This window comes from Stegodyphus dumicola, chromosome 4 (assembly GCF_044657685.1).
Source record: "Stegodyphus dumicola isolate Sdum_Otavi_A_Nest chromosome 4, ASM4465768v1".
Classification (NCBI taxonomy): domain Eukaryota; kingdom Metazoa; phylum Arthropoda; class Arachnida; order Araneae; family Eresidae; genus Stegodyphus; species Stegodyphus dumicola.
In genome coordinates, this window is record NC_140771.1 from 78,877,307 (window position 1) to 78,891,175 (window position 13,869).

The following is a 13,869-nucleotide window of genomic DNA, read 5'->3' on the forward strand; positions in this document are numbered from 1 at the left end:
TTTAACATCCATTGGCATAGAATGGACTATAATAACCATTTTAATTCTTTCAGTATTTAAAGTAGTGTAATACAAAGTATCCAACAAATGTATGCAGAAAATGAAGCCTAAAATACATAAGCTAATTTAATTTACTGTCGAAATCGAAAGCTCAACTTTCGAAATTTGTGGAGAAAATGAACCTTAATCAAAACATCACCCAAACTCGCCAAGAATGCGATAAACGACAAAAATGGCAGACGTCCTTTTTCTCCGCCTCCTTCGCGTTCCAGTTGACGGCCCTGACTCAAACCAAAATTCTGGAGTATGGACCTCGGAAGAGAAAACTAAAAAAAAGAAAAGTCAAAACAGCAGTCTCCCTGCTCTTAAACGGAACAGCTCCCTTCATATATGACGTCACTTCCTTTTCACATGCTAGTGATTTCTATCGCAAACTTCGATTTCAACTTCAGTTTCAAGAGCTGAACTGCCTCCAGTCGCAACCATGCTTAGGTCCAAGAAATACTTTTTGCTGTTCTGGGGGCTCTTGGAGACATGGGTTTTCAGTGGAAGTATCTTAGGGTGGTCTGCGCTTCACTATATGTTAAAGAGGGAAGGAGTTTATGGATACCTATGTCATCCTTTTGACGTTCCGGACTCTAATTCTACCTTCATTGCCGAAGCTTCTCCTTTAGTGGATAATTCTGAACCTTTAGCAGAACCTATTGTACCTTCCGTACAAGTAAGTTATTTTAAAGTTCCGTATATTGTCTGTTAAAATACATGGTCTGAACAATTTCATTACAAAGATAAGATGAGAAGATGCAAAATGCTCATATTTTATATAAATAAGGATATTTTTTTAATACATGTCTGTTGAATTGTTTAAAAAATGTTTCCAAATTCCTGGTTTTGGGCAGCTAAATATATTTTGGCTTGTTTAAATTGAAATATATTTTAAATATTTTAAAACTGTATATAAGTTTAGACAATAGAAATTTAAAATTACAGAGAATAATATTCATGTTAATTTTTTCGAAAAAATAAACAATTTTTTTTCTACATTTTTTATATAGTATTGCTTTATTAGGTCCTTTAAAGGAAGCATTGTAATCGCGAAATATTTCCGGTGTCATTTCAACGGAAGTATCGATTTTCAACGTTCCGGAATCTATTTCGACGATTTTTCTGCATGACGTCTTTTATATGTGACTCCTTTTCCCAAAACGGATTTTTTCATGACGTATGTACATAGGTACGAATGTATGTATCTCGCACAAGTCAAAAACGATTCACAGTACAACGTTGAAATTTTGTATATAAGACTGCTATAACATCCAACTGTATACCTCCCCTTTTTATTGCAGTTGGCAACACCAAACATATGTAAGTATATACATACCCACCTTCTTATCTGGCTTAAAAGTCCTTACCCGTCCTTTATTTTCGCAATCATTGGTCGTAGTCATGCACTTCCAGTTACAGATGTGTTTTAAATAACGAAAATATTCACGTTTTGATGTCATGTCAAATTTACAAATAAATAAATAAATAAATAAATAAAAAATCTGAAATGTTTCAGATTTTAAATTACGTCCAAAGGGGCGTTTTTTTAACATTTTGTGTGTTACCTTTCTTTATTAAATATCATGTTCCTCGCACTTAAACCATAAGATCCAGTGCAACAGCAATATCGCAAAATAGTTTTAAAACGAGCATATCTTTAGAATTTCCGATACAGAGACTCACGCGCTGGAGATAAAAATGTTTTTTCTGCACAACGTTGCCATTGCTCGCTTTGAAATCCTTGAGTTTGTTAATCAAAAATTCGTCAAAGTTTTAAAAAATAGGAAATCGATCATAAAACAAATTTCAAATTTCAAATTTGGTCTTCCACATGCTCATATTCGTTGGAGGATTACGTTATTCAAAATTCGATGACTCTATGTACCGTTGTTTTATCACAATACGAGAAATATACATACATTTATGCAGATTTTTCATTATTTAATTTCTTCAAATATAATGCAGGACTCTAACATTTTGTGGCAACAGTTTGAAAAGTGAACCGACATTTATGAGTCCGACGCAAAATGCCAAAACGAAACTAATAGTCCTTCGGGATTCAAATCCCTTTGGACTAATAAAATAAAATAAAAAATAAAAAATAAAAAATCTGAAATATTTCAGATTTTAAATTACGTCCTAAAGGGCCTTTTTTAACATTTTGTGTGTTACCTTTCTTTATTAAATATCATGTTCTTCACACTTAAACCATAAGATCCAGGTCAACAGCAATATCGCAAAACAGTATTAAAATGAGCATATCTTTAGAAATTCCGATAGAGAGACTCACGCGCTGGAGTCTGCACAAAGTTGTCATTACTCGCTTTGAAATCCTTGAGTTTGTTAGTCAAAAATTCCTTAAATATTTACAAAATAGGAAATCAATAATAAAAAAAATTCCAAATTTCAAATTTGGTCTTCCACATGCCCATATTCGTTGGAGGATTACGTCATTCGAAATTCGATGGCTCCATGTACCGTTATTTTATCACAATGCGAGAAATATAATACATTTATGCAGAATTTTCATTATTTAATTTCTTCAAATATAATGCAGGACTCTAAATATTTTGTGGCAAGAGTTTGAAAAATGAACCGACATTTATAGGAGTCCGACGCATAATGCCAAAACGAAAGTAATAGTCCTTTGGAACTCAAGTCCTTTTGGACTAAAAAACAAAAATTAGACAAATAAATTAAATGCGGTTTCTAGATTCCCATACTCGTATTTCGAAAAATTTTATACTCGTTATGAAAAAATAAAAATCCAAAAAGTTTGACGTACGAAAAAAATGGACGAGGTTATTTAATGAAAAAAAATTCCAGTTTTCGATGTCGTTTACAACTTGCCCGGAGGGATCGGTTAATTCCGTTAATTAAGGTAGAATAATTCGAGGAAGTAAGATTAAATGAAGGGCAATAAAAAAGTGCGTATAAGTTAATAAATTGTACAAGGAAATCATATGTGGTGCCCACATCAGCGTTTTTAACATTTGCTCTCCTAGTGCTCTTTTTATGATATGAGAAAATTAACTTCGAGAAGCAGATATTGAATGAATTTCAGGGTTAATATAAAATATTTTCTTACCTTCAATTTTTATCATATAATAAATACCATTAAGGTTGATGAATAGGCCAGCATTTAAAACCCCTGAACACTGGTGGTTTCTCTTCGTGTCTGATTCCATTAACAGATCAAGATGGTTTCGAATATCATTGTATCAGACCATGTAGCTATGTGTGCAATATCTCTTAAAGAGATTAAGATAATGCATTGCAATTATAAATATTTTCTCCAATATTTCCTCTTTGTTTAAAATAAACTCTCACTTACACTCTGCTAAAATTAAAATGCTCAGAAATTCCAAAAATGGAATCAATCTGGAAGTATTGAGATCACTACAGATATAGTGGTTGATATTTTCTTTTCTTTTATCTGAAAATAAATATTTTAGTACATATATATTTCAGAAAATATTACCATTTATTTAATTTCGATTTGGGTGCATTCATCTGGACTATTACCTTTTTTTTATTAATTCAATAATTAAGAAGATTTCGTTAATCATCAGATGCACAGCTACAAACACGTTAAGGTGGTTACCAAAAAAATGATTTCCGCGAGGTTTATGAGAAAGAAATAAATTTGTTATTGTGATCGGTTTTTCTTGTTTTTTCGAGTTTTAATTTATAAATTTTCTTAGGTTTTGTTTTACTTGCATCATTTTCCATTTCCTAGTGATTAAGAACCGCACATGCTGGAATTGAAAATACCTTTCCAGCATTTGAAAAAAAATCAGACATACAAAGATAGTTTTTTAATTCTCATCATTTTAATGCTAACTTTAAGCAGTTCCTTTTTTGATAAATTTTAACAGAATCATGTTTTGATGTTATTTTACGCCGTTTGATAGTTTGTTAATAATTTTTTATCATTTTCTCATGCGAAAATATTTTCCATTAATTGTCTAGATTCTTAAGGTTTCGGTTTTCATTTTCTGTCTAAGATTTCTTTCGCTTGCTAAAATATAAATATGAAAAGTGTTTGTGCTTAGTGACAATATTATTTTAAATACTGTACTTTATTCCTAGAATCCTTTGGAACGTTATGCGAGCGTAGCCATTAACTTATGCAAGCTGAAAATTGCTTTAATTAATACAGATTAAAAAAAGAATTTTTTATGGGCAAAATATTTCTGATAATCTGGCATTTCCGTTTTATTGTGAGCAGATTATATTTAGGCTGTTTTATTCCTAAAAAATAAATTTTTACTTTATTTTCATGAAGTCTCCAAAAATTTCATTGTCGCTTCTAATGAGCTTTTCCAATTCAATTTTATTTATTATTATAAACTAAGCAAAATGAAAAGCTCTTTCTTATGATACAATGAGCTCTTTAAACTAAATGTTATAAATTATTATAACCTGAGCAGAATAAAAAAGCGCTTTCTTGAAATGCAATTAGCTTCCTCAAATTAATTTTATTAATTATTATAACCTAAGCAAAGTAAAACAAATGTTTTCTTGAGATCCAGTGAGCCTTCCCAACTGACTTTTGTTAATTATTATAACTTGCGTAAAATAAAACAACACTTCCTTGAGATACAAAGATCCTTTTCAACTGAATTTTATTAATTGTTATAATCTGAATTTACAACATTTCTAGATTCAGTATTTATAAGCATAAGAAACTTTTATAATGTTATCCTTCTTTTTCCTTTAAAACATTAGTAAGTAAAGCTATTACATTTCTGTAGTAGTTTTTTAATCGCCTGTCTAAAAACTTTTACAACCTCCTGTATCAGAAATTCTGTAATTTCTTATTGTTTTGTTTATTAAATTTCTTGACGTCTCATATTGTCATCTTAAACGGAAACAAGATAAAAGAAAAGAAAACAAAAGTGTTAGTTTCATCAGATAAGCTAAATCGTTGATAAGCAAGAGCAATTTTAAAGAATTAAGATCCCCTGATATGGCTGCATTTGCTATAGTTTGTAGCTTTCACTATTTTTAAAGCCTGTGTTCCATAATCACGAGCTGTAATGGACTTATCTCTTCTATTTAACATAATTACGCATGAGTTTATCTGCCTTGTTTGTTAACAGTGAACTTGAACTTCTTCTTGAGTAAGCGTGCTTTACCTTGTTCCGTTGCGTTCCATTTCCTCATTTCTTCAAAATGTTCAAAATAGGTTAGGATATTTTTGGATTATTTCGCTTTAAATAGTACGTAAATACTTGTGCAAATACAGAAGCAAATATAACAGAAGCAGGCGTATTCTAGTAGAAACTGATAACACGTTTCTCCCCTTCACCTTTGCATAAAATGTCTTCGAAAAAGGAAACTACAATTGGTTCTTCATTTACCGGTATCACAAGAGAATGACATTCATTACGAACTCAGAATGATGGCTAAACCTGAGGGCTATTAAAAAACGCAAGGAAGAGAAACAACCCTAATTTTAAAAATTACTATAATTAAAAGAAAAATATTATTAACAGTTTACCTATATTTCCAAGCAGTTTTTTTATGTAAAAGTTGTTCATTTAATTACGTGAATGAAATCAGATACCGAATTCGCAAAATAACACGTTGTAAATACAAAATACATTTTATATTATAGAATAAATAGAGATAAATACAAAATACATTTACAACGTATTACAAAAAGATCATACAGTAATTACAAAACATATTGACAGCATACAACAAAAAGAACACACCGTAAATAAAATATATTTTAGTGTGTAACAAGAGGAATAATTGTGAATAAAAATACGTTTTTACAGAACAACGTGGAAACGCAAGATAAATTTACAATGTATTACATAAAGACCACACCGCAAATAAGGAAAGATTAAACATCGTAATAAATATAGAAAGTAAATTTTAAATGGCATTAAACAGCAATATTTACATCTCTCTGTCATTCCAAGTATTTTTCTTTTCATTTTTGTATTTTCATTTTGTATTTTCCGGAACCAGTTCCATTTTATGCTGATGATTTGCGATAATAATTATTCCTTTGTCATGCAATAAACAAATTGAAATTTTTTCGAACAGAGCCCGGATAACCCAACTTCGGAAATCGACAACTGACTGCATTGGGAATACTTATCACGAGATCATTATGTGTAAGATTTGTACATATCAGAGATTCTGAAATACTTCGCTCATTAAACATAAGTACGTGAAAAGAAACAGCACATTTTTAATATTCAGTATATACGTTTTAAATTTTAACTATTAAGTTGCATTGCTTTCCTGTTGTAAATAAAAGTATTGCTTCTAAGGCACATCACTTTTCCCTATGCCTTTTTGAAGAATGAATTTGAGAAGAAAAATCATAGTTGATTTCCTGTTGTACAAAAGTGATTTCATTCAAATCAAATTTTTTTGAATTTTTTTGACTTGAATCAAAATTTTTACGTCTGTAATTTAAATGTAATTAAAAAAGTTTACTACTTGTTTAATTAACAATGATAAAAAATTCATTCTTCTCACTTGCACTAATCCTTCTATATTAGGATATAGAAAAGAAAGGGTATGCATTTACATTGTCCAAACATAAAATTATGGAAATATAAAAGCTGTCTTCTCTGTCTAATAATACAAACCTACCTTTGAGATTGGGCTTAAGTGCTATTTAGTCCTTTCCCGTTTCATCCCCAGCTCGAAATAGTACTGTTTCGTCCTCTGCCTTCTCCCAGAGATTCTCTGTTTCTCATTTCATCCGCTTTACGATAAAGCGAACGCCAGGTTTCTTCTGTTAAAACGGTTTAGAGGAAATGACCCTTACTTTTTGACTTAATTTAGCTTTTGGTTTCTAATATTTAATAAATGTTTGTTTAAGACAAGTTTCTAATATTTAATAAATGTTTGTTTAAGCAGAATAATGAATTTTAGGCATACATGAAAGGTGAAAGGTGTGTATCTGAATCTAGTTATGTTTTTTCTATAGATTGTCCATTTAAAAAAAATATTTCACTTACTTCTAAAGCAATAGAACCACGGTTCCACTGCTTTGAAAGGAAATAAAAATGTAACATATATATAATTAAAATTAATGCACATGCTTTATTACAGGTACAATGAGTCCTTTTAAAACACGACTATCCATAGTTTTAGAACATTTTGAAAACTTGTTGATCTGGTGGTCTTAGAAAAGTGATGTTCACTGCCAATGCCTGTACATGCTTCCAAAAATATAAGTCTTTTAAAGACAACCTATTAGTTATGTCACCAGTAAAGGCTTCACTGTGTTTAATTCTAAGAGATAATGAAATCAATTTATCTAATGACAATTAAAAAACAGGTTTTGATACTAAGAGAGATTTAACATAAATATAACTGTAATTTTTCTTTCACAATCAACTATTATATAAGCTTAATTATTTTCCATATATTTTATATTGTATATGACTGATACATTTCCGTGCACGTTCAACAAATATACAACAAATGCAACACAAATTATAGATAGTACCATTAATGAATTATGAATTTATGTGATATTATATACATTTAGGAAAAGAATGACGAATTTTTGAATTTTACGTCTCATATAATTATAAATATAAATTCATACAGTTAAAAATTTTATTACAAGTCTATTGAATGTGTACTCATTATTAATCTTTAAAAACTATAATTGCATGATGCATATTTATCACTATATTTCATTATGAACCAAAGACAGTATGTTTTACTTTCTTATAAATATAATAAATATATATGATAGATTTTATTATTTCTTTGTAGTATAAACCTGAGCGATTTTTTCAGGTGCTCTGTACGATTATTAATACAACCAAATTTTGGATAAGAAAGACTATGTAAAATAAAGCAACTGCTATTAGTGCTTAATATTCAACATTGTAACTTTAAACATTTCTCCGCTGTGATAGTATACACTGGTGTGCAAAAATTAAGGACGAGACGATTTTTTCAATATAACTTTGAACAGAAGCTTTCCAAATCAACACATTTAATACCGTAAGATCCCCAATACGTAAGGACATGAGTAATGTAAGAAACACTTAATAAAAGAGAAATCAGAGGGATAAAAAGAAGCTTTATTGAAAAAGTAGCATGGAGCGCAATGTGGCTGAAGGCCAAAACATCCCTGTGATTGGTGTCCAGAAGAAACATCCGGTCTTTAATAGGGCATATGATCTCCCCTGACTGCTAGGCAGGTTTCACAGCGTCTGCCCATGCTGAGAATGAGGGTGTCAATGAGTTGTTGAGGCATAGCTGCCCATTCGTCTTGCAGCGCCAATCGAAGCTCCGGAATCGTTACTGGTGGTAAGGTACGAGCAGTCAAGCGTCTGCCTAGAAAATCCCATACATGCTCGATGGGATTGAGATCCGGAGATCGTGCCGGCCAATCCATACGTTCAATATCCTCACTCTCTAAGAGCTGTCCGGCAGCTACTGTGCGATGACATGTTGCATTGTCGTCCATGAAAAGAAACTGCGGACCCATAGCGCCTCTAAAAAGACGCACATATGGAAGAAGAATCTCGTTACAATAACGGGTCCCGTTGACTGAACCTGCGTCGAAGATGTGAAGGTCTGTACTACTACCAGGCATGATGCCTCCCCAAACGAGAACACCGCCACCTCCATACCTGTCCCTTTCAATGATGTTCGAGGGATGATTGCGGCTTCCCCGCTCTCTCCAGATGAGTATGCGATGAGAATCGCTACTCAGACTGAATCTGCTCTCATCTGTAAAGAGTACTCGTCCCCATTCATTGTCTCTCCAATTCCGGTGTTCCTGGCACCACAGAGAACGCCTTCTCCGATGGGCAGGCGTTAGAGGTACACACCGTACAGGGTGTCGTGCAAACAGACCACCACCGTGCAGTCTTCTGGCCACGGTAAAACGCGATATCGGTCGTCCAGTCACCTGTGTCGTGTGTCTAGCGATTTCTGCCGCTGTCTGCCGCCTGTTTCTTCTGGCCTGTAAGGCAATATACCGGTCATCTGCGGGTGTGGTTCCTCGTGGACGACCACTACTAAACTTCCGGATAGCTGTTCCTGTAGTTTGAAATTGTCTCCAAAGTCGTGAAACGATGCTGTGAGCAATTCCGTACTCTGCAGCCACACTTGTCACACTGCGGCCTTCCTCCAACTTCCCAATGATTCGACCTCGGGTAAAAGCATCCAGACATCGTCTAACAGAATGATTATTCGCCATTTCTCGCTGAGGCAGCAACTCGGTATGATTTTAACTGCTATACGGCGTGCAATCTCTTTGCCAGAAATACTGATCTTACACCGACAACATGCTTTATACTACTCAGACACTCCCCCATAACGTCTACCTGCATATCTGCACATGTGCTAGCGCACATCACCTTACTTAATTTCCTGATTGGTCTTTCCGTCCGCTCTGCCTCTTCGTTCAGCTGATATGCTAATTTTTCGACTTCGTCCTTAATTTTTGCACACTAGTGTATAACTCCGTCTGGTTCACCTCCGAGATCAGAAGCCATCTTAGCGATGCACTCACTCACTACATAGACTTAAGTTTCCCAAAGACAAGAATGCAATTTAGAAGATTTAAGCTGAGAATGCAGTTACCGGAGTAAGGTTGGATTGAATTGGATTACTGAGAATATGGCAAAGCACACTAGGGTATCTGCCTAAGGGGAGGAATGCCTTCGTGGAGAACTTCGAAGGGAAACTGGCTCGTATACACGTTACACATCGGGAAAACCACGAAAACGCCCATGCAGCCAGCCCGTTCGCGGGATTTGAGCCTCGGACCGAACTACCAGTGTTCAGCAGTTTTACCGCTCGACCGCTGGTGGGCGTTACCGGAGTAAGAAATTTATGTATATATATATGATGTATGTGTTCTTGTATGCATGTATATATGTACACACGTGTGTATACACGCACACATATACGCACATGCATACATACGTACGTGAATATATAAATACACTTCTGAATCCGATCCTGACTACAGATTATTACCTTCTTTTGCTTCTTTAGCAACTTTGTTTCGCACTTTTTCCTCGTGGGGAGTGCTAAGAATCGGAATCTGTCGATGAGCATTTACTGTAGGACTAAATAAAAAAAATGGATATCCTTTGTTTCCCGGATGAAAGTATGAAATAACCTGAAGTCAGAAATTCTTCTCCATCAATTATTAATTATTTAAACAACAAATTATTCCACACATAATTTGGTGTTTTGGGAGCAATCTAGAACATTTGCATAGCAGAATAGTAAAGATGTATAGCAAAAACAGTAGAATTAATTAATTTCGCCCAAAAGGGTTTGTTAAGGTTTTTTTACAATCTCTCGCAGCTTGCAATTTACCAGTTTGCTCTTGCAGTCACATCTGCTACTATTTTTTTTTTTTCTTTTTACTTTTGTTTTTTAGCTTTATTATTAAGCATCGTTTTCTTCACACTTATGCCACGTAAAGTTTAACAATAAAATCACAAATTTTTAAAAGCTACATAGAAGCATATATTTAGAATTTCAGAAGCAATATTAATTGTTGGCGTATACTTTTATATATTTTTAGTCTTTTCTCAGCTTATCATATAAGTACTCAGTTTTCTTAGAAAGATGGCTTACAAAACCTTTTCTTTATATTTTTATTACTAACGTTTTTTGTGTTAACTTTATTTATTAAATATATTCTTCGTGCTTAAGCTACGCAAAATTCAGATCAGCAGTAAAATCACAAGAAATTTAAAAACATCGTATGTTTAGAATTTCTGACAGATAGTCTTGCGCGTTGGAAATACAAATATTTTGCTCCGTACCGAGTTGCCACTGCTCGCTTTCGAATCGTTGAGTTTGTTAATCAAAAATTCATTAAAGTTTTACAAAATACGAAATAAATAATAATAAACATATATTACGTCATTCTATGAAAATGCTGAATATTTTTAACTAGATAGATCACTAATTAAATGCATTTTTATTATTTAAATCGCCCACCAGCGGCCGAGCGGTAAAGTCGCTGAACACTGGTAGTTCGGTCCGAGGTTCGAATCCCGTGAACGGGCTGGCTGCATGGGCGTTTTCGTGGTTTTCCCCATGTGTAACGTGTATACGAGCCAGTTTCCCTTAGAAGGTCCTCTACGAAGGCATCCCTCCTCTTAGGCAGATAGCCCTCGATTCTTTGCCATAATCACACACACACACTATTATTTAAATCATATCGATTTAAAAGTAAGAAACGAATATTCTTAAGAACTGCATTTATTGTTTTCAGATAGCGTAATTTTAGATTCATTTCGAAAGATGAACATCTTACACTTATAGACAGACTCGAATGAAAAGTGTAATGACACATTTATAGGATTCCACGCAAAATGCCATTTCGAGACTAAGCCTTTCTTGACTAATTAAATTAAATATATTATGATATCAAACTAGAATTAATTTATGTGGATTGTAAAAGTGTAATATTTTAACAATTTGTTTTGTTATTGCGAAAACGTTTATGAAAAATGACGCTATAGCTCGTTGTTCATAAATATTGCAAGCGAAGCAGAACTGTAAACTTGTTGCTTTCGACTGAAATAAGCTGTTGTCACCTAAAAGTCAGCTGAAATGAAATTATATTTTTAGTATCAATCAATTTCAAAGCATTGCTGTCTGCATCTTTCAATTTGAAGAGAAGAATGCGTACTCTCCTTAAAATTTCATGGAAAATGACAAGTTTATGTGCGAACATGATTACGGATGCAAAGCGGAGCAGTCCAAAGTTGAATATATTATGTATGAAGGTAATGGGACAGAAAATAGTTCACTGTATGCCAGGTTTCTAACAGTCGAAAGTTGTTTCATGTAGTTCATTATTTGGATGTCGCTAAGATTCAGTTTTTAACTGTGCAATTCGTTCAACTATTAAAAGGGCGAAGATAAAATAAGAATTTGTATTACAGTTATCTATTGCAGTTACGAGCGGTTCTTGTTCAAGTGTCTCAAATTTAGAATTAATTTAGTACATTTGCATGCATGTATGGTAGTTTGTATTCATATATATGTACGCACATACATACATATACACATACTCCGCATTTCTGATTCCGGTCCATATAACATAAGGGAACAAAATAGCGTCTCGGGCTGCTTGCCATCGCGTCACTACTCCTGATCTAGAAGCATGAGATTTTTTTGTTTTGATAGCAGCACCAGCCTAATTGCATAGTAACAACTATCTTTAGGCTAGTTGAAACTATTCTCGATTTTATTTCAGATTGCTGTTAGTGCCACTGGATATAATCACAAGCAGAATGAGTTTCTTGGTATTTTCTGTATGTTCTGTAAGCGTGTAAGGTTTCATTTGGTTTGTTTATGCTAGTTAGTCCAAAATCATCAACGGACGTAAAGTGAATTATCGCTATGTCTGAAGGAACTACAAAGTAATGAGAAGGTTTAATAACATTTTTCTTTAAATAGATATAAGAGAAATAAGAAAATAATAAATTACAATATCAGCCACAGCTCGTGGTGATGCAACTAAACAGAACAGAAAAATTTAAGTTAAACGGGGAACATTAGTCAGAAAGTACACAATTCATTATAATTAAAATTCTACTTGAGCGTCAAAACCAAAGTTTCAGCTGCGATAGAACGCAAAGCAGAGTAATTACAACTATCAGAAATGGCAGGAACTAACACGTGTACGCTTAGACACATTCTGGATAATCTTAGACACACTCAAAACCTCAGTTTAAAACTAAATTGTATTCTGGTGAGGAATGTGGAAAGGAGAAATTGTGGTAAAGACTGAAATCATAATAACTGTTTAATTTATATAATAATCTTACAAACTAATAAAACTCTTACAATACCAAATGTTTTTGCATTTAAAATTAAATTGCTCATATTATAAGTTAACACTACTTGATACTATGGGATGAGAGTTTTAGCCATTCTTGATTTTTTCAGCGTATAATCTTTTAAGCCACATGATTGCGGGTGAGGTCATCAAGATGATTGTTTGCAAACACGACCCGATTTTGAATCATGACCCGGTGTTGCAAAGGGTCACGCACCACCGCCATTCAGAGATCTAGCTCGTCTCCAGCGATCCCGTCTGGATACTTCTACAAAGGAGAAAAGAAAAGGCCATTAAGTTGCATAAACGAAACAAATTCATAAACATGTCATTTGCTTCGCTCGTCAGTGAAATGATAATTAACACCTCATCAAACATGCCGCCCTTGCCTTTCCCCCAACTTGCGGTTAGGAACGTTTCCGCGTTTCGTAAAATTGGGAAACTGACCTATTGGTGCAAAGCAGTGACTGCTTTATTTAAATCATTTGCTGTTACACTTGACACGGGTTTTCATACTCCAGTTATGTTGACTATTGCGGTGAATGTCAACTAAAATAGGAAATTTGTTTCACGTGGAGTTTCTCTCATCTTGCGATACGCAATGTTTCTTATTCTTGCATGCTGGAATGAATTTGAAGTTGGATGTGGATTTCTTCTGAACTTTGACCGCTGTTAAATGAAACACCACAGGACGAGTATTAATTTTCTGCTTTTTTGATCCTAAAACAAGCATTTAAGTAACGAATAACCAGCTGCTCAATCTGGATGGTAGTTAGTGACTCCGAGTGCCGTACCGAAAGGTCTGAGTTAGAATCCCGAAAAAAGGCATGGACGTTTGTAGATGTATAGTGTCTGTGGGGCATGTGGGCACTCTAAATACGCGGTTAGCCGAAGGTCATCTCGAGAGGTAGGTGGCAGGAAATAGGAATGGGAGACCTTTGGACCAGGATCCTCCCAGGGTGTTCTCCTTTGAAACTGTGGACGGAACTGAACAAAGCCGTACA

The 13,869-nt window shown here is 33.9% G+C and overlaps 1 protein-coding gene across 2 annotated transcripts in view; it reads left to right on the forward strand.

Moving 5' to 3' along the window:
* Positions 1–292: 292 nt before the first annotated feature.
* The window catches only part of LOC118195527 (equilibrative nucleobase transporter 1-like), a 123,136-nt gene continuing 109,559 nt past the window's right edge, over positions 293–13,869 (forward strand). The window contains exon 1 of one of the 2 annotated variants that reach the window (XM_035367819.2): positions 293–721. In XM_035367819.2, the coding sequence (XP_035223710.1) occupies positions 485–721 (237 nt within the window). In that variant the 5' untranslated portion in view covers positions 293–484. The remainder of the gene's footprint in view (positions 722–13,869) is intronic. The other variant, XM_035367152.2, reaches the window with a different exon arrangement.